The 27,861-nt window shown below is 39.7% G+C and overlaps 1 protein-coding gene across 1 annotated transcript; it reads left to right on the forward strand.

Annotated features, from left to right (window-relative positions):
- The first annotated feature begins 415 nt into the window (after positions 1–415).
- Positions 416–24,679, forward strand: tp53rk (TP53 regulating kinase). Its single transcript, XM_057846888.1, has 2 exons — positions 416–680; positions 23,166–24,679. Exons 1-2 carry the CDS (start codon positions 458–460, stop codon positions 23,660–23,662), a joined length of 720 nt encoding a protein of 239 aa, XP_057702871.1. The 5' UTR covers positions 416–457; the 3' UTR covers positions 23,663–24,679.
- The last annotated feature ends 3,182 nt before the right edge of the window (positions 24,680–27,861 follow it).

The following is a 27,861-nucleotide window of genomic DNA, read 5'->3' on the forward strand; positions in this document are numbered from 1 at the left end:
AGGTCAGTTATATAAAATTGTTGTCCGTGTTTTGAACCATCTGTTATCACTTTATTGAATTTGACCAGTGTACAATTTATACCATATTACAAACAAAACTTTACATGAGACAGCCAATTCCCTTGGTCACCGAATAGATGACTGATGGACCAGATATTTTTTTCCATCCAATATTGCAGAAAGACAGATTTTCCATTACAGAGCACACATCTGTTGTTCCGCAATGGGGTGCAATACAGACTAAAATTGGGTCTGTGGTTCAATGTCCAACATATCAGATCTTGTTTATGGAATGAAGATTATTGATAATCGTTCAATTTTGAAGTCACACGAAAGATGCTAAAATGATGTATAAATCATAAGGGTGCTCCACATTTGTACAGTAGGTGGCGGTAGGCACCAAAACGTTGCTTACAGTCCGCCATTTCTCAAAAGAAGTACAACATCCAGAAAAAACATGGCAAGTAACAACGTGATAGCGAAACCCGAACTCCTTAAAACTGCAGAGTTACTAAAGCAAGGCGCAGAAGCGCGAATATATCGGACTGTGTTCCTAGGGAGGCCGACCATCGTGAAAGAAAGGTTCCTGAAGCGTTACAGACATCCACTGTTGGACGAAAAATTAACACACCGTCGGACAGTGCAAGAGGTTCGTTCTATTCTACGCTGTCGGAGAGTAGGCAAGTACAGAACGGCAAGATCACTTCAAGGGCTTCACTATATAGAACACTCTTAATGTATGATGTGGTAAAGTTTCAACAAAATCTATCAATGCGAAGTGGTCGTTTTACCATGCGGAAAATAGGCTCCGAGGAGGAGAAGGGGAGTGCTGTCGTCCATCTTGTTGTGCTTACTAAAAGCATTAAGAAATCAAATATAACTTCTTTTACTTTCTTATTTAATGATGTAGTCAAGTTTCAGGAAAATCTGACGGTGCGAACTTAGTGTTTTTAGCGTACGATAATTACAGAGTGCAGTACCGCATTGAAAGCTTTTCCCTGCCGCCAGTAGGTGTCAGACGTGCATTAGAGATGAAAAGATGGTGTTCTATGGAGGTAGATTTGTGTCTTTATTATTCAATCCAAAAAAAAGTTGCTTCGATCAAATAAAAAGTTGCTTCAATCAAAATATATACTTTCAATCGAAGAAAACGTCACTTCAATCAAAAAAAATGTGTTTGAATGCAAAAATAAATTTGAAACTCAAAAAAATATATTTGAAAACTTTTTCTTTGATTGAATTTTATTTTTTTGCTCAAAGTCAAGTTTTTTTTAATTGAAACACCATTTTTGATTGAAGTCATGTAATTTTCCGTTTGGACCACATTTTGGCTAGGACATTTGTGTCTTTATTATTCAATCAAAAAATAAATTGCTTCAAACAAAAAAATATATATTTTCAAAAGAAAAATCACTTCAATCAAATTTTTTTAAAAAATCAATCGTAGAAAAAAAGGTTTGAATGTGAAAAAATATTTGAGACTCAGAAATTCGCATTTGAACACTTTATTTTTCATTCAAACTGTTTTCTTTGATTGAAGCAATCCTTTTTGTGTTTGAGCCATATTAGGGGTAGGACATTTGTGTCAAAATCATTCAATCGCAATAAAAGTTGCTTTAATCAAAAAACTATTTTTAATCAAAGAAAAAAATCATTTGCAAAAACTTTTTTTTTTTAATATATATTTTTTATTTGAAATATATATATATTTTTTTATTGAAGTGTCACTTTTTTTGAAAAGCAAAAAGTTTTAAACTTATTTTTTTCAAAGTGGAAAAAGTTTTGAACAGACTTTTTTTTTTTGAAGTGGAAAAAGTTTTGAAGGCACTTTTTTTCGATTGAATCATTTTGACCCAAAGATTCTCCTTCAATGCTAGTTCCGGTGTGTTTGATTGGCAGGTAGCTGAGCCAATGACATAAAAGTATGAAGCAAGCATAATGGCCACCAGGGCTCCATCCAGCCATCGGAGTCTGTTGGAGTCTAAGCCGAATATAGGGCACCGGTACGGGCGTGTGACATCGGCATTTCACCGGAGTACCCGCAACGGTACGGTGCCCTGTCGTGGCACACTGGTCGGACCCCGATATCACCCCCCAGGCACGGAGGCCGGCTGTCGAGTGGACGCCCCGCGAATGACACGGCACTCATTCAAAGCTGAAGCGATGGGACTGCCGGCGTGGACGCCGGCGACTCGCCGGTAGTCCACTCGCTTACTGGGCAGGCTAGTGTCGGGCCACTCGCCGACCACTCCCGTACCGGCGCGTCGCGGACACTCCGGTTGGAACCAATTGCCAACCGTCACGTCAGGGCAGCGGGTGAAGTTCGCCGTATTAAATCACATTAAGCAACAGGGCACCGTACTCCGGTGAAATGCCGATGTCACACGCCCGTACCGGTGCCCTATATTCGGCTTAGAATCCAACAGACTCCGATGGCTGGATGGAGCCCTGGTGGCCATTATGCTTGCTTCATACTTTTATGTCATTGGCTCAGCTACCTGCGAATCAAACACACCGGAACTAGCGTTGAAGGAGAATCTTTGTGTCAAAATGATTCAATCGAAAAAAAGTGCCTTCAAAACTTTTTCCACTTCAAAAAAAAAAAAGTGTGTTCAAAACTTTTTCCACTTTGAAAAAAATAAGTTTAAAACTTTTTGCTTTTCAAAAAAAGTGACACTTCAATAAAAAAAAAAATATATATTTCAAATAAAAAATATATTAAAAAAAAAAAAGTTTTTGCAAATGATTTTTTTCTTTGATTAAAAATAGTTTTTTGATTAAAGCAACTTTTATTGCGATTGAATGATTTTGACACAAATGTCCTACCCTTAATATGGCTCAAACACAAAAAGGATTGCTTCAATCAAAGAAAACAGTTTGAATGAAAAATAAAGTGTTCAAATGCGAATTTCTGAGTCTCAAATATTTTTTCACATTCAAACCTTTTTTTCTACGATTGATTTTTTAAAAAAAATTGATTGAAGTGATTTTTCTTTTGAAAATATATATTTTTTTGTTTGAAGCAATTTATTTTTTGATTGAATAATAAAGACACAAATGTCCTAGCCAAAATGTGGTCCAAACGGAAAATTACATGACTTCAATCAAAAATGGTGTTTCAATTAAAAAAAACTTGACTTTGATCAAAAAAATAAAATTCAATCAAAGAAAAATAGTTTTCAAATATATTTTTTTGAGTTTCAAATTTATTTTTGCATTCAAACACATTTTTTTTGATTGAAGTGACGTTTTCTTCGATTGAAAGTATATATTTTGATTGAAGCAACTTTTTATTTGATCGAAGCAACTTTTTTTTTGATTGAATAATAAAGACACAAATCTACCTCCATAGTGTTCGGGGGAGAATACAGTGAACCAAATACGACAGCATTACAATAGAGGAAAGTGTTTTTGGAGATGGAGAGGACGGGCCACTGACCTTACATAGTTAAAAACCAACATTTTTTTTGGTTTTCCAACACATTTTCAAACACTTGGTGTCAATGTATTATTCTTTCCAAGCCATAGCCATTCATAATATTTGTAAACATTTTTATTCTTTTGGGGGGGGTGTAACTTACCTATCATTACCAGGGGTCGACAGTGTAACCCGGAAGACGATGTTCTTCCTCAACAAGACGAACAAGACCCTGCTGCAGCTGCATACTTTGAATTAATAATAATAAAGAAGAACATCCTCTTCCAGGTCAGGGCTCATTGTAAAAGCGAACGTCATGGAAAACACATATTGGACGTATATTGTTTTTCGACTTCAGTTCAATAAAGAGATATTGGGCAAAATGGATTAATGCTCGTTTTTCGTTATTGAATTAGCATTTTTTTAATTGGGAAGCGTGAGACAATTTCTCATTGTTTGTTAACACTCATATAAACTAAACTAAACAAACAAAAAAAGAATCTGGGCTCGTTTTATGTTTTCCAAAATTAGAAGGAAAAACGAATGGCCAAAAGGTACACGGTCCCAAGACACATGTTCATCTGTTGCCTGGTGTAATGTCACCCTCTAGATGTCAGTATGTGAGCTCTATGTTGGTAGGGCACTTTTGACGTTGCATCTACAGTGGGGCAAATAAGTATTCAGTCAACCACCAATTGTGCAAGTTCTCCTACTTGAAAAGATTAGAGAGGCCTATAATTGTCAACATTTAACACTTGACCTGACAACTTGAAGTCAGGGAAGACCATCCGTTTGTCCTCATTTGTCCTCACGATCATAACGACACTCTAAGCATCATTATATTTTATAACATGTAACTCCCCGTACCTGGAACACACAGAGAGCAGCTGCTAGAGACCAGCTGAACTTGGGTTAAGAAGCACACGGTCATCTGCATTAAGATGGTTCACCACCAACCCACCAGCCAAACAGCCAGTTTTTCACCTAATTTACTGTTTTGATAGATCATTCATATAAAAATTGAAATATGTAGTGACATCATTGTGTCAGTCAGCCTTGTAGGATTCAAGCATACAAATAATATTACAGTTGCCGAATGCAGAAGGGTTGACACAGATTTTGTTGTTATAAGGAAATACTACAAGGTATTTTTCATCTGGTTAGGTTATAATTATGGTATTTTGAGCTCATCACACGTGTACATACAGTGTGGCAAATAGGTATTTAGTCGACCACCAATTGTGCAAGTTCTACTTGAAAAAATTAGAGAGGCCTGTAATTGTCTACATGGGTAAACCTCAACCATGAGAGACAGAATGTGGACAAAAGGACAAAAAACAGAAAATCACATTGTTTGATTTTTAACAAATTTATTTCCATATTAGAGTGGAAAATAAGTATTTGGTCACCTACAAACAAGCAAGATTTCTGGCTGTCAAAGAGGTCTAACTTCTTCTTAAGGCCCAAGTACACCGCATGCGTGATCGTTGCGGTTCCGGTCCGACTCCGGTAAAAAATGGTGCCGGAGCCAATCCGTTCCCATTATATCCTATTGTTCAACGTATATCGGCCGCGTCAGTGCTCCGGATTGACTGCGAACCACCTCCGGCGTGCCGCATGCCTGCCGGATGGTATAGGCTATTTTCTATTTTTGCCGGACACGCATCCGACAAAATGGGCGGAGCTGGGCCTGACGTCAAAAGCCCAGGTGCCTAATCACGGTTGAAACATGAGCGAAGATGGATGATGAGCGCTTCATCATGGAGGTGGAAAGTCACAAAGTGATATACGATGCAGCAGATCGTTACTATAAGGACACCATTAAAAGCGAAACTGCAGAGTGTCCTATTATGTGTGTTTTTCTGGCAATGATATCAAACACACGACGTGCTAAGCAAAAAAAAAAAAAAAAAAAAGCAGCGTATCTGGAAGTGGTTCCACTGCAGAAATTCTCGTGCCCCGCGCACAAGCAATTTTGGTTTGTATACAGAGTCGAGGGGGAAAAGTACGAAAGAGAAAAAAGAGACACCCACAAGTTTCGACCTGGTGGTCTATTCAAGACGTTTCTCTTTCTTTCCTACATTTCACTTGACTCTTAATAGAAAAAACAAGTTTGCGCTGGGCACATGAATCTGCAGTGTTGAGACACCAATTCCAAGTACGCTGTTTTTTTAGTTCGTGTCGTATATAATTCGCTATCCATTTTATAAATATGACAGATTATTTATCAGTTGTTTATAACAGCTCTATGAGATGTTATGTGCCATAAATTTCAAATGTGCACAAAGATATAAACGCACCGACACAACCAAGGGCAAAATAGCCCCCCTTCCCTCCACACACGGAGCCCTGATCTCAACATGATGCAGTCAATCTGGAATTAAGAGACAGACACAACTAAAATATTGTAGCGTCGCCGGTGTTGTGCCGACCGGGGCTGTCATCGGTGGGTTAATTTATGCACCAACGCGGGGCTGTCATTGGTGTGCTGGTGCACCAGCCCGACGCTCCGATTGGTGGACTAGATAGCGTCAGTGTAAATACAGTGGGGAGAACAAGTATTTGATACACTGACAATTGGCAGTGTATCAAATACTTGTTCTCCCCACTGTAGTTGTTGTTTTTGCATTGGTGAGGTGGCGGGAAGTGGGGTGTTGTTTTCGCGGCCAAACTTCCGCTTAGCAAACGTTACAATATCAATATGCAAGGGAAAAAATGTGCTCTCTCTCTGCTTCTCTGATGAGTACATTCTACAGACTCCGTGTGTTTTTCGTTGTTTTAAATGGCACATTATCGCGCGCGATCACGCGAGAGCTCACGGGGGGGACGAGGTTGGCGGACCACAGCCGTGCAGCAGCCGGTATGATTTGCCTGTTTTTGACGGACTGCGTGGCACGCAGGCAACACTGAACCGGACCGGAACCGCAACGATCACGCATGCAGTGTACTTGGGCCTTCACGAGGTCTAACGAGGCTCCACTCGTTACCTGTATTAATGGCACCTGTTTTAACTCATTATCGGTATAAAAGACACCTGTCCACACCCTGTCAGTCACACTCCAAACTCCACTATGACCAAGACCAAAGAGCTGTCGAAGGACACCAGAGACAAAATTGTAGACCTGCACCAGGCTGGGAAGACTGAATCTGCAATAGGTAAAATGCTTGGTGTAAAGAAATCAACTGTGGGCGCAATTATTAGAAAATGGAAGACATACAAGACCACTGATAATCTCCCTCGATCTGGGGATCCATGCAAGATCTCACCCCGTGGTGTCAAAATGACAGCACGAACGGCGAGCAAAAATCCCAGAACCACACGGGGGGACCTAGTGAATGGCCTACAGAGAGCTGGGACCACAGTAACAAAGGCTACTATCAGTAACACAATGCGCCGCCAGGGACTCAAATCCTGCACTGCCAGACGTGTCCCCTTGCTGAAGAAAGTACACGTCCAGGCCCGTCTGCGGTTCGCTAGAGGCATTTGGATGATCCAGAAGAGGACTGGGAGAATGTGTTATGGCCAGATGAAACCAAAATAGAACTTTTTGGTTGAAACAAAGGTTCTCGTGTTTGGGGGAAAAAGAATAATGAATTGCATCCGAAGAACACCATACCCACTATGAAGCATTCTCGCAGTCAGCGTGATGTCACGATGATGTCATCTCGCATAGCAACTAGGGTTGTTCCGATCAGGTTTTTTTGCTCCCGATCCGATGCTGATCGTTTTAGTTTGAGTATCTGCCGATCCCGATACTTCCCGATCCGATTGCTTTTTTTTGCTCCCGATTCAATTCCAATCATTGCCGATAATTTTTCCCGATCATATACATTTTGGCAATGCATTAAGAAAAAATGAATAAAACTCGGATGAATATATACATTCAACATACAGTACATAAGTACTGTATTTGTTTATTATGACAAGAAATCCTCAAGATGGCATTTACATTATTAACATTCTTTCTGTGAGGGGGATCCACGGATAGAAAGACTCGTGACTTTGTATATTGTGACTAAATATTGCTATCTAGTGTATTTGTTGAGCTTTCAGTAAATGATACTGTAGCCATGCCCAAATGCATGATGGGAAGTGGAACCATGACTGTGCGTAGTGCTACCAATTGATATATCTTCTATGCTTTGGGAAATAACATAAGGTGTTAAGAAGAAGATCAATTGCTACCTTGCCTTCCCACATTGCTTCGCATGATATTTCTAATCGTGGGAAGAGGGATTGTAAGGCTTTAGCCAATTAAAAAAAGTCTCAAAGGCTGCCATAATTCACTCTACTCATTTTGCTGCCTTTTATCTCTCTATATAGGTAAAACGGCGTCATTACAGATTGAGCGCGACAATGCTTGAGTGGATCGTGCAGTGCATGCATTAATTGCGTTAAATATTTTAACGTGATACATTTTTTAAAAAATTAATTACCGCCGTTATCAAGATAAATTTAATTACCCTACCTTAAGCCTCAACTAAAGACTCTGGATGAGTGTAACATATTGTCTGTAACGTTAAATACAATTAGAAAACGATTTAATGAAGAAAAAAAAATGTGTGTATATATATATACACAGTGCCTTGCAAAAGTATTCGGCCCCCTTGAACCTTGCAACCTTTCGCCACATTTCAGGCTTCAAACATAAAGATACAAAATTTTAATTTTTTTGTCAAGAATCAACAACAAGTGGGACACAGTCGTGAAGTGGAACAAAATTTATTGGATAATTTAAACTTTTTTAACAAATAAAAAACTGAAAAGTGGGGCGTGCAATATTATTCGTCCCCCTTGCGTTAATACTTTGTAGCGCCACCTTTTGCTCCAATTACAGCTGCAAGTCGCTTGGGGTATGTTTCTATCAGTTTTGCACATCTTCCTTGCAAAACAGCTCGAACTCAGTGAGGTTGGATGGAGAGTGTTTGTGAACAGCAGTCTTCAGCTCTTTCCACAGATTCTCGATTGGATTCAGGTCTGGACTTTGACTTGGCCATTCTAACACCTGGATACGTTTATTTTTTAACCATTCCATTGTAGATTTGGCTTTATGTTTTGGATCATTGTCCTGTTGGAAGATAAATCTCCGTCCCAGTCTCGGGTCTTGTGCAGATACCAACAGGTTTTCTTCCAGAACGTTCCTGTATTTGGCTGCATCTATCTTTCCGTCAATTTTAACCATCTTCCCTGTCCCTGCTGAAGAAAAGCAGGACCAAACCATGATGCTGCCACCACCATGTTTGACAGTGGGGATGGTGTGTTCAGGGTGATGAGCTGTGTTGCTTTTACGCCAAACATATCGTTTTGCATTGTGGCCCAAAAGTTCAATTTTGGTTTCATCTGACCAGAGCACCTTCTTCCACATGTTTGGTGTCTCCCAGGTGGCTTGTGGCAAACTTTAAACGAGACTTTTTATGGATATCTTTGAGAAATGGCTTTCTTCTTGCCACTCTTCCATAAAGGCCAGATTTGTGCAGTGTACGACTGATTGTTGTCCTATGGACAGACTCTCCCACCTCAGCTGTAGATCTCTGCAGTTCATCCAGAGTGATCATGGGCCTCTTGGCTGCATCTCTGATCAGTTTTCTCCTTGTTTGAGAAGAAAGTTTGGAAGGACGGCCGGGTCTTGGTAGATTTGCAGTGGTCTGATGCTCCTTCCATTTCAATATGATGGCTTGCACATAGGCATGTGCCGGTATGAGATTTTGACGGTACGATAACCGTCAGCAAAAATACCGCGGTTTCACGGTATTACGGTATTGTAATTATATGGTATGGGTTAAAAAAAAAAAAAAAATTCCACCAAACAGGATTTTTTTATTTTTCAGAACATATTTTAAATTTGAACATCAACATGAATATGTTAAGATAAATAACAAAAAATAAAATAAAACATTTTAAATAAATTAACATAAATAGAACTTAAACCTACAGCCACAGCTCAAATAGCTCAACATTATTTAGAACAAGAAAAGTAAACAAACTTCAACATTACATTGTATATTATATATATATATATATATATACATATATATACACACATGAATATGTTAAAATAAATAACAAATAAAATATTTTGAATAAATTAACATAAGTAGAACTTAAACCTACAGCCACAGCTCAAGCAGCTCAACATTATTTAGAACAAGAACAAAAATAATTATTTTCAGCAAAAATGTAAACAAAACTTCAACATTAAATCGAATATGCGGGCACTTCAACATTTCAGAGACTTGCTCATTTTTTCTCCATATTTCTCACTCAGTCAAAGTTATGGTGTAGAAAGGTGAGCATGTTCACCTTTTCTGGGTTAAGTTTGGAGCGGTGAGGTGAGAGGATATGTCCACTAGAACTGAAAACCCTCTCTGAGGGTACACTGGTGGCTGGGATGCAGAGATATTTTCTTGCTACATTGCCAAGGAGAGGCAGCTCTTCAGCATGAGCCTTCCACCATGCCAGTGGGTCAGCATCAGAAGATATGGGAGGGTGAGTCAAATACAGTTTAACCTCCATTCTCACTCTTTCCTTTGGGCAGGCATCTTCTGCGTCGCTGTCGATCTTTTGTTGTTTTGTTGATGTAATTTTTTTCAGCAAGCTAGACGGAGACTTGTTTTTCTTCTTAGTAGTAGTAGAAAAGCCAGTAGTGGTGGTGGAAGCACTGCTTCCCTGTTCTTCATCACCATTGGTGGCAGCAGGTAACGCTTGAGTTGGCACAGATGTTTTCTCTGGTAGCTGCACAGCCTCCTCAACAGTTGCCGATATTGTGTCATCTTTGTTTTCAGAGAAGTTGTCCTTAAAACGGGGATCAATAAAGCAAGCGATGTCTGTCACCTTCCTGACTTTTTCAGAGTAACGGTGTCGCAGATCATCTCTCATTATCTTTTTCATTTGTTGTGTTAGCGTGTCATCTCCCTCCTCCTCCTTCAGTAGGCCAGTGATGTGCTCCATAACAGGCTTCAAGGATGAGAGGGTAGTCTTTGTTTCAGAGCCCAGAAGATCAGTGAAGTCATTTAGAGGACCCAGAAGTTTGCAGAGTCTCTCCAAAGTCTGCACATCATTATCTTTTGGCATTAAATGCCACAAGCCTCTGTCAGAGGCAAGAACTGCACAGCAAGCCTGCTGCTTTTCCAGAAATCGCTCAATCATTCTGAACGTGGAGCCCCATCTTGTCAGAACATCATGAATGAGGGATTTTTCAGGAATTTTAAGGATTGCCTGATGCTTCTTCAGTTCTCTCTTTCTTTTCCAGCTGCGAGAGAATCCCTGTACGAGGTGCCTGCATGCTCGCACAGATGATTCAACTGGTTATGGCCAAAGCAGCCAAGCCAAACACAGGGTAACCCTTCAAATGCTTTCTTCATGTTGGTTGCATTGTCGGTTGTGATGCTTGATAAATGATCATCTCTGATGTCCCAGTCATGCAGCATGTTTTCAAAGCAATCCAAGATGTGGTCAGCCGTGTGGTCCTATGGGAAAAACATAGTTTCGAGGCAAAAGGACTTGCGTTCCCAAGATGGAGAAATGAAATGCACAGTGAAGCTCATGTATGGTTCCCCACTACCACTATTGCTAGTCCACACATCAGTCGTTGCAGAAAACCACACCCCTTTTGCCACTTCTTTCTTTACATAAGCCCTGACCTCTGTGTACATCTTCGGGATTTCATTCTTGGAGAAGAATTTTCTCGAAGGGACCTTGTAAAGCGGCACTGCTGTTTTCATCAGTTTCAAAAATCCGGGTTTATCTACAGTTTGAAAGGGCATCATGTCTTTTGCTATGAAATATGCCACAGCATTATTGAGGTCTTTTGCATATTTGGATGAAGGTGCATAGTTTTTCTGTTTTTGAAAGGTTTCCAGAACTGTTGGCTGATTTGGAGCTTTTGATGTTGATGGCCTGTTGCTGTCAGAGCTACTGCTGTCCTATAATGAGGAAAAAATAAAGAGAAAAAAATCAAATTAACCTGCATTTATAATGACTTTGGCAATATAGAATTGGACTTAAAACATTGTATGATAAAATTGGTTTTATGTAAAACAAATACTAATACTATATTACTACTATTAATATTAATTAGTTGAATATTAATGGGGAGCAAGAGTGTGTGTGTGACTCGTATCATTATTTACGAATTACACAGCCACAACACCCCCTAGCCGTCCACCCACCCCCTCTCAACACAGAAAGTCGCCAGAGAGAAAAAACACCACAGGCTGTATTATAAAAATTTCATTTTGAACATATGATTACAATGGCGAAAGAATTAAAGTTGCCAACATTCCCGAATTGTGCAGGGCAACCCGCAATTTAGGAAGTTCAGATTGGTTCCGTCGGTTTCGGCAGCGGTGGTACCACTCAGAACTTCCTATATTCCGGGTTGCCCCGACTCCCGCACAATCCGGGACTGTTGGCAAGTATCCTAGCGCGGAAACTTTACAAAAGTTGTGTAATGGTAGAGAGGAACCTGGTTAGCCGTCTTGGCATGCTAACTAGCCACAATATTAGCCTCGCTAACAAGGTAATTACGTATTTAGTATTTATATGTAGTTGGTATTTGTTTTACCATCGCCACACACTAAACACGCAGGAGAAAACTCTCGTAGCTGGTGGGAAACGTAAATGACAGCGTTTACTTACCTCCAATTTTGTATAAAGTGACATATGATGGTCACGTAAATGTGAAATCAAGTTTGAGGTGTTGCCTCCCTTTGCAGCCACCCTCCGCAAGCAAGTCTTGCACGTGGGATGTCCTTCCTCCTCTAATGCACAGCCGTCTGCTTCTTTTCGGTAGCGAAAATACTCCCATACAAGCGATTTTCTTTTTTTTTGACGGAGGAAAAAGCTCACCACCTTCAGCCATTGTTTCAACTCTAGTCTATAGCATAGAGTAGCGTCACTTACGGACATAACAACAACCGGAGAGGGAGGGGTGAGCGCTCCTGCTTCAGTTCTCGCTGCATTTTCTGGACATAAAATAGCAAATACCGTACTACGGTGTGACGGAAAATTTTAGTGGTTTTGAAACCGTGACGTTTTAATACCACGGTAAACCTTGTAACCGGTAACCGGCACATGTCTACTTGCACAGTGCTCCTTGAGATGTTTAAAGCTTGGGAAATCTTTTTGTATCCAAATCCAGCTTTAAACTTCTCCACAACAGTATCTCGGACCTGCCTGGTGTGTTCCTTGGTTTTCATAATGCTCTCTGCACTTTAAACAGAACCCTGAGACTATCACAGAGCAGGTGCATTTATACGGAGACTTGATTACACACAGGTGGATTCTATTTATCATCATCGGTCATTTAGGACAACACTGGATCATTCAGAGATCCTCACTGAACTTCTGGAGTGAGTTTGCTGCACTGAAAGTAAAGGGGCCGAATAATATTGCACGCCCCACTTTTCAGTTTTTTATTTGTTAAAAAAGTTTAAATTATCCAATAAATGTTGTTCCACTTCATGATTGTGTCCCACTTGTTGTTGATTCTTGAAAAAAAAAATTAAATTTCATATCTTTATGTTTGAAGCCTGAAATGTGGCGAAAGGTTGCAAGATTCAAGGGGGCCGAATACTTATGCAAGGCACTGTATATTAGGGCTGTCAAAATTATCGCGTTAACGAGCGGTAATTAATTTTTTAAATTAATCCCGTTAAAATATTTGACGCAATTAACGCACAAATGCCCTGCTCAAACAGATTAAAATGATAGCAGAGTGAAAGCTGTACATGTTGTGTTTTTCGGAGTTTTGCCGCCCTCTGCTGGCGCTTGGGTGCGACTAATTTTATAGCTTCAGCTCCCATGAGCATAGTATAAGTAATTATTGACATCAACAATGGCGGGCTACTAGTTTATTTTTTGATTGAAAATTTTACAAATTTTATTAAAACGAAAACATTAAGAGGGGTTTTAATATAAAATTTCTATAACTTGTACTAAAATGTATCTTTTAAGAACTACAAGTCTTTCTATCCATGGATCGCTTTAACAGAATGTTAATAATGGTAATGCCATCTTGTTGATTTATTGTTATAATAAACAAATACAGTACTTATGTATTGTATGTTGAATGTATATATCCATCTTGTGTCTTATCTTTCCATTCCAACAATAATTTACAGAAAAATATGGCATATTTTATAGATGGTTTGAATTGCGATTAATTGCGATTAATTATGATTAATTAATTTTTAAGCTGTAATTAACTCGATAAAAATTTTAATCGTTTGACACCCCTAATATACAGTGCCTTGCAAAAGTATTCGGCCCCCTTGAACCTTGCAACCTTTCGCCACATTTCAGGCTTCAATCATAAAGATATAAAATTTTAATTTTTTGTCAAGAATCAACAACAAGTGGGACACAATCGTGAAGTGGAACAAAATTTATTGGTTAATTTAAACTTTTTTAACAAATAAAAAAACTGAAAAGTGGGGCGTGCAATATTATTCGGCCCCCTTGCGTTAATACTTTGTAGCGCCACCTTTTGCTCCAATTACAGCTGCAAGTCGCTTGGGGTATGTTTCTATCAGTTTTGCACATCGAGAGACTGACATTCTTGCCCATTCTTCCTTGCAAAACAGCTCGAGCTCAGTGAGGTTGGATGGAGAGTGTTTGTGAACAGCAGTCTTCAGCTCTTTCCACAGATTCTCGATTGGATTCAGGTCTGGACTTTGACGTGGCCATTCTAACACCTGGATACGTTTATTTTTGAACCATTCCGTTGTAGATTTGGCTTTATGTTTTGATCATTGTCCTGTTGGAAGATAAATCTCTGTCCCAGTCGCAGGTCTTGTGCAGATACCAACAGGTTTTCTTCCAGAATGTTCCTGTATTTGGCTGCATCCATCTTCCCGTCAATTTTAACCATCTTCCCTGTCCCTGCTGAAGAAAAGCAGGCCCAAACCATGATGCTGCCACCACCATGTTTGACAGTGGGGATGGTGTGTTCAGGGTGATGAGCTGTGTTGCTTTTACGCCAAACATATCGTTTTGCATTGTGGCCAAAAAGTTCAATTTTGGTTTCATCTGACCAGAGCACCTTCTTCCACATGTTTGGTGTGTCTCCCAGGTGGCTTGTGGCAAACTTTAAATGAGACTTTTTATGGATATCTTTGAGAAATGGCTTTCTTCTTGCCACTCTTCCATAAAGGCCAGATTTGTGCAGTGTACGACTGATTGTTGTCCTATGGACAGACTCTCCCACCTCAGCTGTAGATCTCTGCAGTTCATCCAGAGTGATCATGGGCCTCTTGGCTGCATCTCTGATCAGTTTTCTCCTTGTTTGAGAAGAAAGTTTGGAAGGACGGCCGGGTCTTGGTAGATTTGCAGTGGTCTGATGCTCCTTCCATTTCAATATGATGGCTTGCACAGTGCTCCTTGAGATTTTTAAAGCTTGGGAAATCTTTTTGTATCCAAATCTGGCTTTAAACTTCTCCACAACAGTATCTCGGACCTGCCTGGTGTGTTCCTTGGTTTTCATAATGCTCTCTGCACTTTAAACAGAACCCTGAGACTATCACAGAGCAGGTGCATTTATACGGAGACTTGATTACACACAGGTGGATTCTATTTATCATCATCGGTCATTTAGGACAACATTGGATCATTCAGAGATCCTCACTGAACTTCTGGAGTGAGTTTGCTTCACTGAAAGGGGCTGAATAATATTGCACGCCCACTTTTCAGTTTTTTATTTGTTAAAAAAGTTTAAATTATCCAATAAATGTTGTTCCACTTCACGATTGTGTCCCACTTGTTGTTGATTCTTGACAAAAAAATTAAATTTCATATCTTTATGTTTGAAGCCTGAAATGTGGCGAAAGGCGGCAAGATTCAAGGGGGCCGAATACTTTTGCAAGGCACTGTAAATATATACATACATATATATATATATATATATATATATATATATATTGAAAAAAAGGCATGGCCGATATTTTTTTGCCGGTTCCGATACTTTGAAAATGACGTGATCGGACCGATGCCGATCGATCGGGACATCTCTAATAGCAATGTGTCATATTTGACCAGTTCTTTTTATGTTTATCTGAAATGCACGCGGCCGCTGATTCACAAATTCAATTCGAATTATTGCGTACAATAATTCATGAGAAGTGCACCCACAACACGGAAAAATACATGTGGATTTTGAAGTTATATTTGTGGATTAAAAAAATGCGTGAAAATCACGGAAATATTTGTGGATCTCGAAAATACATGTCAAAATCTTGGATATATTTGTGGATCTACAAAACCTATTTGTGAATCGCGGATGAATTTGTGAGAATATTTTTGAGACAAAAATCTCTCTCCATACTCTCCGTAGGGCATAAACACACCTCGTTCGCTCGCTCCCGCGTGAACTCGCGCAGCTTGATTACTGCTGCTCATTGATTGTCAGTATCTGAGAATCCACCTTACATTATAGTACAAGACGACATCTTTCTGAAACCAAATCTGAAATCCAATATGAAAAGAAAACGGAGAGAAAGTTTCCACCCCAGACAAAAAAAACCCGAGGTTTACTGTGAGGTGTGCTGATAGTGCCCACATATGCAGACAAGTAAGTTAGAAAAATGTAAACGCGTATTAAACTTATGGTATGAACATAATCTGTTAATTCATCAGCATGACTACGGAAAGAATAATATCGTCATAATGAGGTTCTAGCTTGAAAATAGTTAGCCATCATTGCCATCTCTTTTATTTTCAAATTGTTGCCACGACAACCGAGCTGGGGGAGACAGGAAAGCTTCGCCCACACACGGGGCTCTCCCACGGGCCCGCCTCCCCCCTGGAGACATACTTGGGAGTGATTATGGAATTGGAATGAGATTATTTGCACTAGAGTCATGTTTTTCACCATTTTGCTGTACTTTTCATTAAATCTACCTAGAGCTGAAAGGAATACTCAAGTAACTCGAGTAACTTGAGTTTAAAAATTGATCCGAGTAATTTTATCCACCTTGAGGAATCGTTTCATTTTGCCAGCTCTAAGCATCACGTTTCGCAGGGACTACTTTTAATGCGGGACAACGCGCTGTCGTCACATGCACAGAGGAAGAAGTAGCGGACAGTCGCTACAAACTATGCCAACGTTGCTACCAGCTACGCCCACATTATGCTAAGGTGATAGAATCTGATGTGTCTCATAGATATCACATGTATATGGAACTGGATGCGAAATGACAGACTCGCCGGCGTTAGTAAACAGCCACCATCTTAAAGCAGTAGACTTCTCGGCGCTAATAAATAAGATTACCGTTACTGTACCTTGCTAACATAATGTTAGCCCTGCGGAGGGCTAGGTTTCTATTAATTATGACTACTGTCGATGCGTGGCTAACGTGTCTTAAATACAGGCTTTATTCAATCTGTAAAAACACAGTGCTGTAGAGTGATGAGGGTGTACAATTTAGACTAAGAGGCCGTTTACATGGTGATTCTCCGAGAATACGAAAAATGTCAAATTTGCATTTATATGGTTCAGTCTCCATTCGAACAATGTCGCAATTGCACGTGAAAACGGTGTAGTATTCATGCCAGGCCCTAGGGGACAGTGCAGATTTACAAGGCGACAACCAATGATGCACTTTGACGCCAACAACCTCCTCAGCCTGGAAGACAACATACCCGCCCATTCCAGGCAGTGGCATTTTTCTTTTGCTCCAAAAGGCACAAAAATGGAAACATTTAACATATTTAAATTAAAAATATTATAAAAACAAAAAATTAAAGCCGAAGTTCCGCCATATTTGATGTTTTTAATGTTTATTAGCACCACGGCGCACGCCAAATGTGACATGTGCGAGTGCTGACGTTATCGGCGCGGGAGCTTTCCATTGTTATGGATGCGGAGCAAGCCCTCCCAAGCCCCCGCAATCGAAACCTCCCACTTTGGAGCCTGGATTCAATGGTTGGCGTCTTCGCCTTCCGTTATCGCCGACACCATATTAAGGCGAGGCTGTTCCGCAACACAGTCATTGCGTCTTGGTGTCGCAGAGTCGCCATGTAAACTGCCCCTAACTTAAAACATAACTAGAACTTAAAAATAGCTTAACACAAATGGAAATTCAATTGAAACACGTACGAAAATCACCTAACTTTTAAGTGTTATCAAGCGTAATGACATTTTTAGGTAAGAAACAAGATTAGGTAAAAAACAAGATATATATATATATATATATATATATATATTAAGGGTGTAACGGTTCATGTGTTCGTATTGAACCGTTTCAGTACTTGGCGTTCGGTTCGGAACGGAGGCATACCGAACGAGTTTCTGATGTAATGTAACCCTTACTTTTCAAGGCAGTGAGTCGATCGGGTTACAGTTTCTTTGTGTAGATTATATTTACTGTCTTCCCTACTATAATGAGGACCAACACGGTAGGACAGTAAGAAACGTCAACGGCGCAACAACGTGGCCGCCGCAAGAACGCAGCGAAACGCGGCCGTTAAAGTTAATCAGCGAATGCACACCAGTCGCAGTGGGGCCGTGTGTTGCATCCCAGAAGAGGCTCAACGCGATGCACGCGAAAACAACGGCAGAGTTTATTATTTGACACGAGACGCGGCCCTCCTGCGTCAATACTACTAGCTAGCAGACCGGAAGTCACTCGTGTAAAAATACGGTGGATCCGGTCGATTTTCAAACTAATATGCAATCGTAACCCACTTTTTGAGTCCATCAGATCTCTTGAGTGGTAGCTCGGGGCACAGTTGACTTGTCTTTGTTGATTTACAGTTGTCTTCTCTGCTATAATAATAACCAACACGGCCCCATATTCAATACAAAACCCTCCTACTACAACAAAACAAGTAGGAACTAATATTCACATAGGAACTAATGTTATACAACATAAAATATACATACAATATAAATGAATACTACATTACATTTGTAAAATACAAACACATAGTAAAATAAATAATAGCCCATTTAAATTGAAAAAAAATTGAAATGAGCTAAAACACCTATAATTAAATAATAACAATATACAGATCCTGCTTACACAAATAAATTTATTAATTTCTGTGTGGCGCTTTAACTTGAGAAAATCCACCAATAACGCTTTTGAAAACTGTTCATAAAAAAAAAAAAAAAAAAAATTCATTGAGGCATTTCATTTGCAAAATACATGTTAAAATCTTTGTCATTGGGATTGCTTTTCTCTTAAGCACAGGACTTCTTTTTTCTTCTTGCTTTCAGAAAGAAAGCTGACCAGTACGCGGGGTCTGAAAGGCAAATTGTTGTTGGATTATTATCTTTAAATTAGAGCTGAAACGAGTACTCGAGCAACTCGAGTAACTCGAGTTTAAAAACTGATTCGAGTAATTTTATTCACATCGAGTAATCGTTTATTTTGACAGCTCTAAGCATCACGTTTTGCTCGGACTACTTTTAATGCGGGACAACGCACTGTCACGTGCGGAGAGGAGGAAGGAAAAAAAAAAAACTTACTGCAGCCGACAGCCGCCACAAACGACGCCGACGCTGCTAAATACTAGCCCGCACGATGCTACGTTGTTAACAGGTAGCGTCTGACGCGTCTCATAGAGATCACATGTATGTTGAACTAGATGCGAAATGACAGACTCGGCTGCGTCTGGGCAGCGTTAGTAAACAGCCGCCATCTTAAAGCAGTAGAGCGCTAAGCGCTAATAAAGAGCGCTAAGCGCTAATAAATAAGATTAATGTTACTGTCGCTACTAGCTCACGTAACGTTAGCCCTGCGGAGGGCTAGGTTTCAATTAATTATGACCACTGTCGATGCGTGGCTAACGTGTCTTACATACAGGCTTTAACATAACATGGCATTGTGGAGTGATGAGGGTGTAAAATAAAAACTTAATCATGCTAACTATCAATTTTAGCTCAGTAGCACTCGTCTCTAATGTGCTCCAATACAGCCTGTATCATACATTTATTTTGAACACTGCAAAAACTCAAAATCCTATCAGGACTTACAGTTTAGACCAGACATGTCCAAAGACAGGCCCGGGGGCCAAATGCGGCCCATGGTCAAATTTCATCCGGCCCCCAGCCTCTGTCATAAAATCAATAACGTCTGGCCCGCGCAGACTTAATAAATTGGTCAGCAGTACTACTACCAGCATATGAAGTAGCTTACACACTAAATGCTGCTCCTCATTTACCCACTAAAAGGCAGCAGCACTCTAAGCAATAATACCCCGTGTGACCCTTTACTTCCAATTTTCTAAAATGTATCACATTTGATACACCTAAAATTTCATGACTTTGAGAGTAATTCAGAATTTTGACATTTCTTTTTGGAAAAAAAAAAAAAAAATCTGCAGATTCCATGAGAAATAAAAAACAGGATTTAGCTAGGGGTTATAAATATTAGAGTGCTTATTACACATATTCATTTTGACTAGAGATGACGCCGATATGGGCAAAAAAATGCGCATCGGTATCTGATCGGAACACGGGAAAAATTCCGATCCAGACCTCCGATCCAGTTTTCTTTTAAATTCCGGGTTTTCCAGCACACCGATATAAATAATCCAGTTTTTGCTTCGGTTTCCCTAAAATTCGGTCCGCATTTTACGGCACTCCTTCAACACATTACATTACCGTCTCCCAATTTACCGAGAGACTTTATCGGTAAAAATGTCAGCTGTGTGGGATCATTTCACCTTAAAGGACGACAAAGACGAAGAGGCAGACATATGCCGCAATAGTCAAGCGTGGTGGTAAAGCTGTAAGAAGTTTTAATACAACCAACCTAATCAAGCATTTAGCGACATACCACCACAAACAATATAAGCAGTATGTTAAGAAAACCGAAGACAAAAAGAAAGGTCCTACGCAACTAACACTGGCAGAAACTTTTGCTATGCGTGACAAACTGGCACTCAACAGTCCCAAAGCCCAGGGAATAACTAGAATCATTGCCGAAGAATTCATTCTGGATGACGAGCCATTACCTCTCGTGAGTAAAGACGCACCATCCAACACTTTTATGCTGCATTCCAGAGAAGGGGGAAGTCGGATTTATCCCACTCGGATGGTACCAGTTCCGACCTCAAAGCGTGGGATAAATCCGACTTCCCTCTTGTCTGGAATGCAGCATAAATGCTTGTCTAATAGATATCATAGAACTAGATGCAAAATGACAGACTCGACTGCGTTAGCAACATTGAAGTATTGAAAGCCAGATTCGTTAGTAAACAGCCGTCATCTTAAAGCAGAAGACTTCCCTAGTAGGCTGTTGTGAACCTTCCAAGCGAACCTAATTAACTTTTTATCTTAAATACTCCTAAATCGGCAAAATCTTGACTTGAATCTATCTACATGTCAAAAGTAGACAGAAGGGAAATTATGGAATAACGGGAGCAATTTTAACAACTTTAACAGTTGATTTGCAAAATTAAATTAATTGAATGTAGTTTAAAGCTGCTGATACAGAATGGGGACTTGAGTATTTCATTTACTGTTTTAAAATGTTAACTTGATACTGAAATAGTCATTTATTTAAACCTGAGAGGCTTTTTATACAATTTTTGTAACTAATGCACGAAACATTAAAAGCATCTAATAGCTTGGGAAGTTTGTGGGATTTTACACTGACAGTTTACAATATTATTTGCACGTTTTACTGACTGACTATGCCATTTCTGTTTGTTATTTAGAATGTTTGTCATTGAATAAACTGGTCAGTTTCTTGTTACCAATCATTGTGTGTTATTCAAACTCACCTAATTCAGCTGGCTAGTTGTTATCAAGTGTACTAAAACCCTTTTCAACATGAGTCTGACAACTAAGTAAGGAGGCTAAATAACTTTAAACTTTAATACATGCTCATATAGGCCGGTATCGGTATCGGCCAGTATCGGTATCGGATCGGAAGTGCAAAACAATATTGGTATCGGATCGGAAGTGCAAAAACCTGGATCGGGACATCCCAAATTTTGACATTTCTTTTTACAAATTTGAAAAAAAAGGTTTCATTAGGACCTTATTTTTCAAATTTTGGGATTCTCCGATAATTGTTTCATGTTGCAGGTCTTTAAGGGTTAAAGAGTTCAATGTGAGGCGATATTACCGAACAAGCCACGCTGACATGTACGGCAAGATTACAGGGAAGATAGGCAGCGAGAAATTGAAGCAACTTGAAGCTAGTTTAATTTCACAGCAGCAGTATTTCGCAAGAGCCCGTGAGTCAAATGAGACTGCCAAAAAGGCCAGTTGAGAGATTGTTGAAATTATTTATAAAAATAATTAAGCAAATGTAACACACTGAATGGTTTGCTGAAATGTGCTTAAATATATTGTTCTACGTAAAGGACGTCAGCCAAGGTCGGCCCCCCACATTTTTACCACACCAAATCTGGCCCCCTTCGCAAAAAGTTTGGACACCCCCGGTTTAGACTAACTTAAAACGTAACTAGAACTTAAAAATGGCTTGACACAAAGAGAAATTCAATTGAAACACGTGGGAAAAAAATCCCAACTTTTAAGTGATGTGTGTTATCAAGCGTAACGGCATTTTTAGGTAAGATATATATACACATATATATATATTTTTTAATAAGATCTAAAGGTTTTTTGAATGAAAGCAGTGAATTAGTCTTTTTTTTTTTAATTCTAGTTACATCTGAGATGCAATTGTTGGCTGTTTTCAACAGTGTACATCGGAAATAAAGACATTGATTGACTGAAAATGGTTCAAGATTAGATGAAATGTCTTGTTTTCTCATGTATATTTATAATTGCTCTTCACCTAAAAATATATTTGTTTTATCCGATTACTTGATTAATCGATAGAATTTTCAGTCGATTACTCGATTACTAAAATATTCGATAGCTGCAGCCCTACTTTAAATACGCGCTACTTTTTGAGCAGAATTCTAGCTTTGTATAGGCTACTGTTCCTATTGTTGAAAGCACAAAAGTGTGTAATAAACAACTAGCACATTTATATTTTGCATTTTGTTTTCTTACTGTACCGAAAATGAACCGAACCGTGACCTCAAAACCGAGGTACGTACCGAACCGAGATTTTTGTGTACCGTTACACCCCATATATATATATATATATATATTTTTTTTTATATAAGATCTAGAAGTTTTTTGAGTAAAAGTTGTGAATTTGTGTTTTTTTTCTAGTCACATCTGAGATGCAATTTTTGGCTGTTTTCAACAATGTACATCGAAAATAAAGACATTGTCTGAAAATGGTTCAATATCAGGGGAAATGTCTTTATAATTGCTCTTTATCTAAAAAAAAAAAAGTTTTATCCGATTACTCGATTAATCGATAGAATTTTCAGTCGAATACTCGAATACTAAAATATTCGAAAGCTGCAGCCCTAAATATACCTTAAAAAATGTTATTCATGTTATTCAAGCAAATGGTTATTCTACGTTATTATTGGGACTATTATTGGGGCACGTTGACCTGGGACACTGGTTTTGATAGTGAGTCCAGTGAACATCTGGGCCAGCGGCTAATTTCTTTTACTGTCTACCCTGATTACATACCAATTATATTATATACTACCAATTATTTACAAAATGTATGAATTGCAAATGTGACAAACGATTGCCATCAAGTTAAATCCACATATTAAGGCAATTCAGTTAAGCCTGACTATATGACTCCATTAAAATGCTTTTCATTCATCGCTAGATTAAACTATTTTTTTCAAATTTCTTTAGCTTTCGAGTCATACGTCACAACCAGCATTAACATTCTTCAAATGATCTCCTCTTAGGTCTATCAGCTCCTGTTGTTTACTTCGTGGACTACTCCTCCCACTGCATTTTCTTGGAGGAAATCGTAAATTCATCGACTGTGCGTGACCACATTGCGAATGCTCAGCTTCAGCTGTCTGGTTCCTCATGTCCTGAAATGAAGCTGGAGCATCTGGCTAAGAAGATAGGTCACATCCTGGCCAAAATGCACGATGAGGACGTTATCCACGGTGACTTGACCACCTCCAACATGCTGTTGAGAAGTCCACCGAAGGACGGCGAGTCAGACATTGTCCTCATTGACTTCGGTCTAAGTTACATCTCGGCTCTACCCGAGGATAAGGGGGTAGATTTGTATGTGCTGGAGAAAGCTTTCCTTAGTACTCATCCCAAATCTGAGGTACTCTTTGAGACGCTGCTTAAGAGCTACACAGCCTCATCTAAAAAATCCGGAACAGTCATTAAAAAGCTTGATGAAGTTCGTTTGAGAGGGAGAAAGCGCTCTATGGTGGGATAAAAGTTCTTAAACAGTGGACCTTATGTATTTTGCCATAAATTTACCATCAGTCATGATTTTTTTTTAATTAGGTCAAGAATGTGGATAAGAATTCAGTCATATGTATATTTTTAATGATGTAAAATGATGTGGTCAAATATTCAGTCAGTTGTTGGGAATTCGCTAATCTTGGTATGAGTTTTGGAGTGCCGTATTGGGCTGCAACTTACAAGTGCGTGTGTCCAATATATCACTGGCCCCAAAACCGATAACAATGTTCATGATAGCCACATTCTATATTTAAAAAACATATATACATTTTCTCTATAGTTGGTCATGGAAAGTCAAATAGAATCCAATGAAGATTTGTATGATATAAGAGTTCTTTAATAAGAAAATAATGTTAAAATCATGTCAAAATTCACAATTAAAATATTTGGACATGTTTTAACTTGCTGTGTGAGTACCGGTAATTTACTCATTTTTCTGAAGCTGCATGTTGCCAATTTACCTAATTATTGTACCAAGTCATCTGAGGTGAGAATGTCCTGATAACATCACGCCACAAACAGACCAATCACATTGTGATCACTTTCACAGAATGTGACAAGCCACACAGGGATTATAGTGGTGTTTGAAATGTGATGTGAATGAGCTAATTACCGTAATTTCCGTACTATAAGGCGCACCTAAAAGCCTTAATTTTTCTCAAAAGCAGACCGTGTGCTTTATATATGGATCAATAACGGTTCATTGTGGCATTACATTCCGTTTAGTGCAGCTCCATCTAGTGGATGCATAATGCAACCACAACTACTACTGCACCTTATAATGCGGTGTGCTTTTATATGAAAAAGGTTTTGAAATAGGACATTCATTGATGGTGCGTCTTATAGTATGGAGAAGTAGCTCTAGATTTACCGGCTGATCTACAGCCACAGCTGTTTGGCATTGAGAGGAGCTGGATGAGGTGGCTAGGGCACATGTAGAATGCCATTCTGGTGAGGTCCAGAGGACCACCCCTAAAACGCAGGAGACACTATCTCCTTGATTGCATGTGAGTGCCTTGGGATCCTTCTGTTTGAGCTGGACGGAGGTGAGTCTGAGTTTCACTGCTGGGGCTGCTGCCCTTATGACCTCATTTAGGGTAGAAGATGATGATTTGGCACAAGAACATTGGTGGATAGTGTAGAAGAAAGATGATTTCTTGATTTTCTTGATAGAAATCATCTTTTCATCATTTACCTGATAATCCATCTATCGCTTTATCCAAAGTCGGGTTGCTGGGGCAGCAGCTTCAGGAGGAAGGTCCAGACTTGCCCTCTCCCCAGCCACTTCATCCAGCTCCTCCAGGGGACTCCTGTGGCATCTCCAGGCCTGGTGTGAGAGTTCCGCCAGCGTGTCCAGGGTCAACCCTGAGCTTCCTCATCCCACTAGCGAGGTGTCCAAGGATCATCATAATCAGATGCCCGAGCCACTTCATCTGGCTTCTCTCGATACGGAGGAGCAGCACCTATTCTCCAAGCCCCTTCCGGATGACCGAACATCTCAACCTATCTGCGAGTCCGGACACCCTGTGGAGCAAACTTATTTCGGCTGCTTGCTTCCAGAATCTGTCTTCAGGTCAGCTCGTGACCATAGGTAAGGGGAGGAACGTAGACCAATCGATAGAGCGGCTCAGCTCCATCTTCACCTCGATGGATTGATACAGCGTACACATCACTGCAGACAACGGCGAACTTGCATATGGGGATACCGGGGATTTCTCTGGTGGGCTGGTGTGGGGAGAAAAAGGTAGGGTCTTAATTCTTAAAATAAGTACGGTTTGGTGTCACAGCACATCCGCTAACTGCGACCCTACGTTTTACACCTGCACAGGAAAGATAAGTATTTGCTGAAAAATATGTAGGAATTGGTGACTGTGGTCAAGCCAGCGGATCTTCGTGTTCCCGTGGTCAAATAACTGGACCCTAAAATTAGTGTGCACTCACGTAATCCAGGCATTACGGTAAATACATTCCGAGGGAGCAGCACGGCAGCCGACTTCTGTTGTGCTCCCGTGTATGGTCAAAAATCACAACCACACATTTTTCTTTCATTTAATATGAATGTAAAATTTGGATGTGCATAGCCGTCAATGGCATAGCCTTACTTGGGTGCCAGTTGAATGTCAGTGTGCTCTGATGGTAATTTTATAGTCAAAAATAACAGCCACACATTTTTCTGCCATTTAAAATGAATGGAAACTTTGGACGTGCATAGCTGTCAATGGCATGGATGTGCATGGCCTGCAAAAATGCCATATACCCCAAAAAATGCCACATACCAAAAAAAAATTTTTTTTTTAAATTATGCAACAAACCAAAATCCATTTTGCCACATACCAATAAAAATGCCACATGTCAAAATCCATTTTGCCACATGGCAATCTTTTGGTTCTCGCGGTCTCTCAGTCGATGGCGTTACAGTTCTCATTTTTGTGGCCCTTTAAATCCACACATCTTGAATAAACTCTGACCACGATTGGTGAATATTAGAAGTAGACCTCTCTGACTACTCCCATACTCAAAATTATGCATTTTTGCTGAACCAATATTTAGAAAAATGAATAACAAGTCCTCCATGTATACTTTGATCAGTTTACAGTTCTCATTTTTGTGCTTCTGTAAATCCACATTTTTGAAAAGGTTCTGGCCAAGGTTGGTGAATTTTAGAAGTGGACCTCTCTGACTGCTAACATACGCAAAATTGCATATTTACTAGACCAATATTTCCAAAAAATATTTAAATGTCCTACATGCAGGGGTTAATTTGTGTTGGATCCTGCCGGTACAAGATCTGGAACCTCTTGATTTTGGCCTCCCTGTGTTCCGGGACTTAATTGGGCTGATCCTGGCACCTCTCATATATAGAAAATAATGATAATATAAAAACATATCTAAAAAATGTATAACATAAAATAATAATATGCATAAATTCATTTACAGAACAAATCCACAAAAAATTCATGTTGTTTATAAAAATTAAACGTCATTTGTAGGAGTCGAAGATTTGTTGATGAACTGAAAAGCCGGCGCAACAAATCACGCCCCTGACATTAAAAACTTTCTAAATTTGAGGCATCTGGGGAGCAAGCAGCCAGGATCAAACGGTATTTCAACATGCCAAAAAGACAGTTGCATTTACTTTCTTTTTTTCAAAAAGAAGGAAGATGGTTCAAAACATGTCAGAAAAGCAACAACCGGCGATGAGGGCAGCTACCGCAATCATGCTAATGGACAGGTGCAGCAGTAGGCTAGCGCCGCAGCATGCAGCCCCCCAGGTTCACGGACAGCCAGCCAAGCTGGGGCAGGAGCTGGTCTGGGTCAGCACCAACCAGGGTGGGGGCCAGCTACTGCGCCAGCAGTCAGCCATGTGGACCACCAACAGCCGGAGCAACAGGCCAGTACCCTTATGGGAAATTCGGGTTTGGCTGAACAATTTGTGGAGCGTTGAGAACTTTGGAGCTAGAGAAGACGGGGGAGATGAAACTCGCAAAAGAATAGGTTTGTGTTATTCATTGTAATCTCTGATTTTTGTTTTTTTTTGTTTTACAAGTTAGACCTGTTGAGAAACTAATTGCTGACTGTGTACTGTAAGTCCCAGCTGTGGTTATGTGGGCAATTGCCCGTGCTGTGCAGAGTATAGCCTAAAAAATTGTAAATTGTTGTCATAACATTTATACCATGGATATTATCTGAAATTGAGGCTTGTAAGTCCCAGAGCATGGCAAGTGGGCCTTTGTGTGTTGTTTTCAGCACCATTTTTATGCGTATGTTGCAGGACCTGTGCCCGTCTCGTCATCCCTGCGCTGTCATATGTACTTTGCTTTCCGGCACCTTATGATTTACAAAATAAGCACTGCCTACATGTGAATTTTGATCTGGTTACACGTTACAGTTCCCATTTTTGTAGTACTGTAAATCCACAATTCTGAATTTATTCTGGTCAAGGTTGGTAAATTTTAATAGTGGACCTTCTTGACGACTCACAAAGTCAAAACTATGCATTTGTACTGTACCAATATTTAGAAAATTAAATAAATTAAAAGTCCTACATGTGTACTTTGATCAGGTTACAAATAATAATAGTAATAGGTAATAGTTCACTCATGTTATAGTTTATTGTATCAACGACCTGTTTGCATTAAAATCACTACACTGTTATAATTATTTTACTCT

The sequence above is a fragment of the Corythoichthys intestinalis genome, chromosome 9 (assembly GCF_030265065.1).
Source record: "Corythoichthys intestinalis isolate RoL2023-P3 chromosome 9, ASM3026506v1, whole genome shotgun sequence".
NCBI lineage: Eukaryota > Metazoa > Chordata > Actinopteri > Syngnathiformes > Syngnathidae > Corythoichthys > Corythoichthys intestinalis.

What these genes read in the sequence shown, in the direction of transcription:
- tp53rk (XM_057846888.1), top strand. Translation starts at nt 458, where the DNA reads ATGGCAAGTAACAACGTGATAGCGAAACCCGAACTCCTTAAAACTGCA. An exon ending in TCTACGCTGTCGGAGAGTAG is followed by an intron (nt 681 to 23,165) that starts GCAAGTACAGAA and finishes ATCTCCTCTTAG; the next exon opens with GTCTATCAGCTCCTGTTGTT.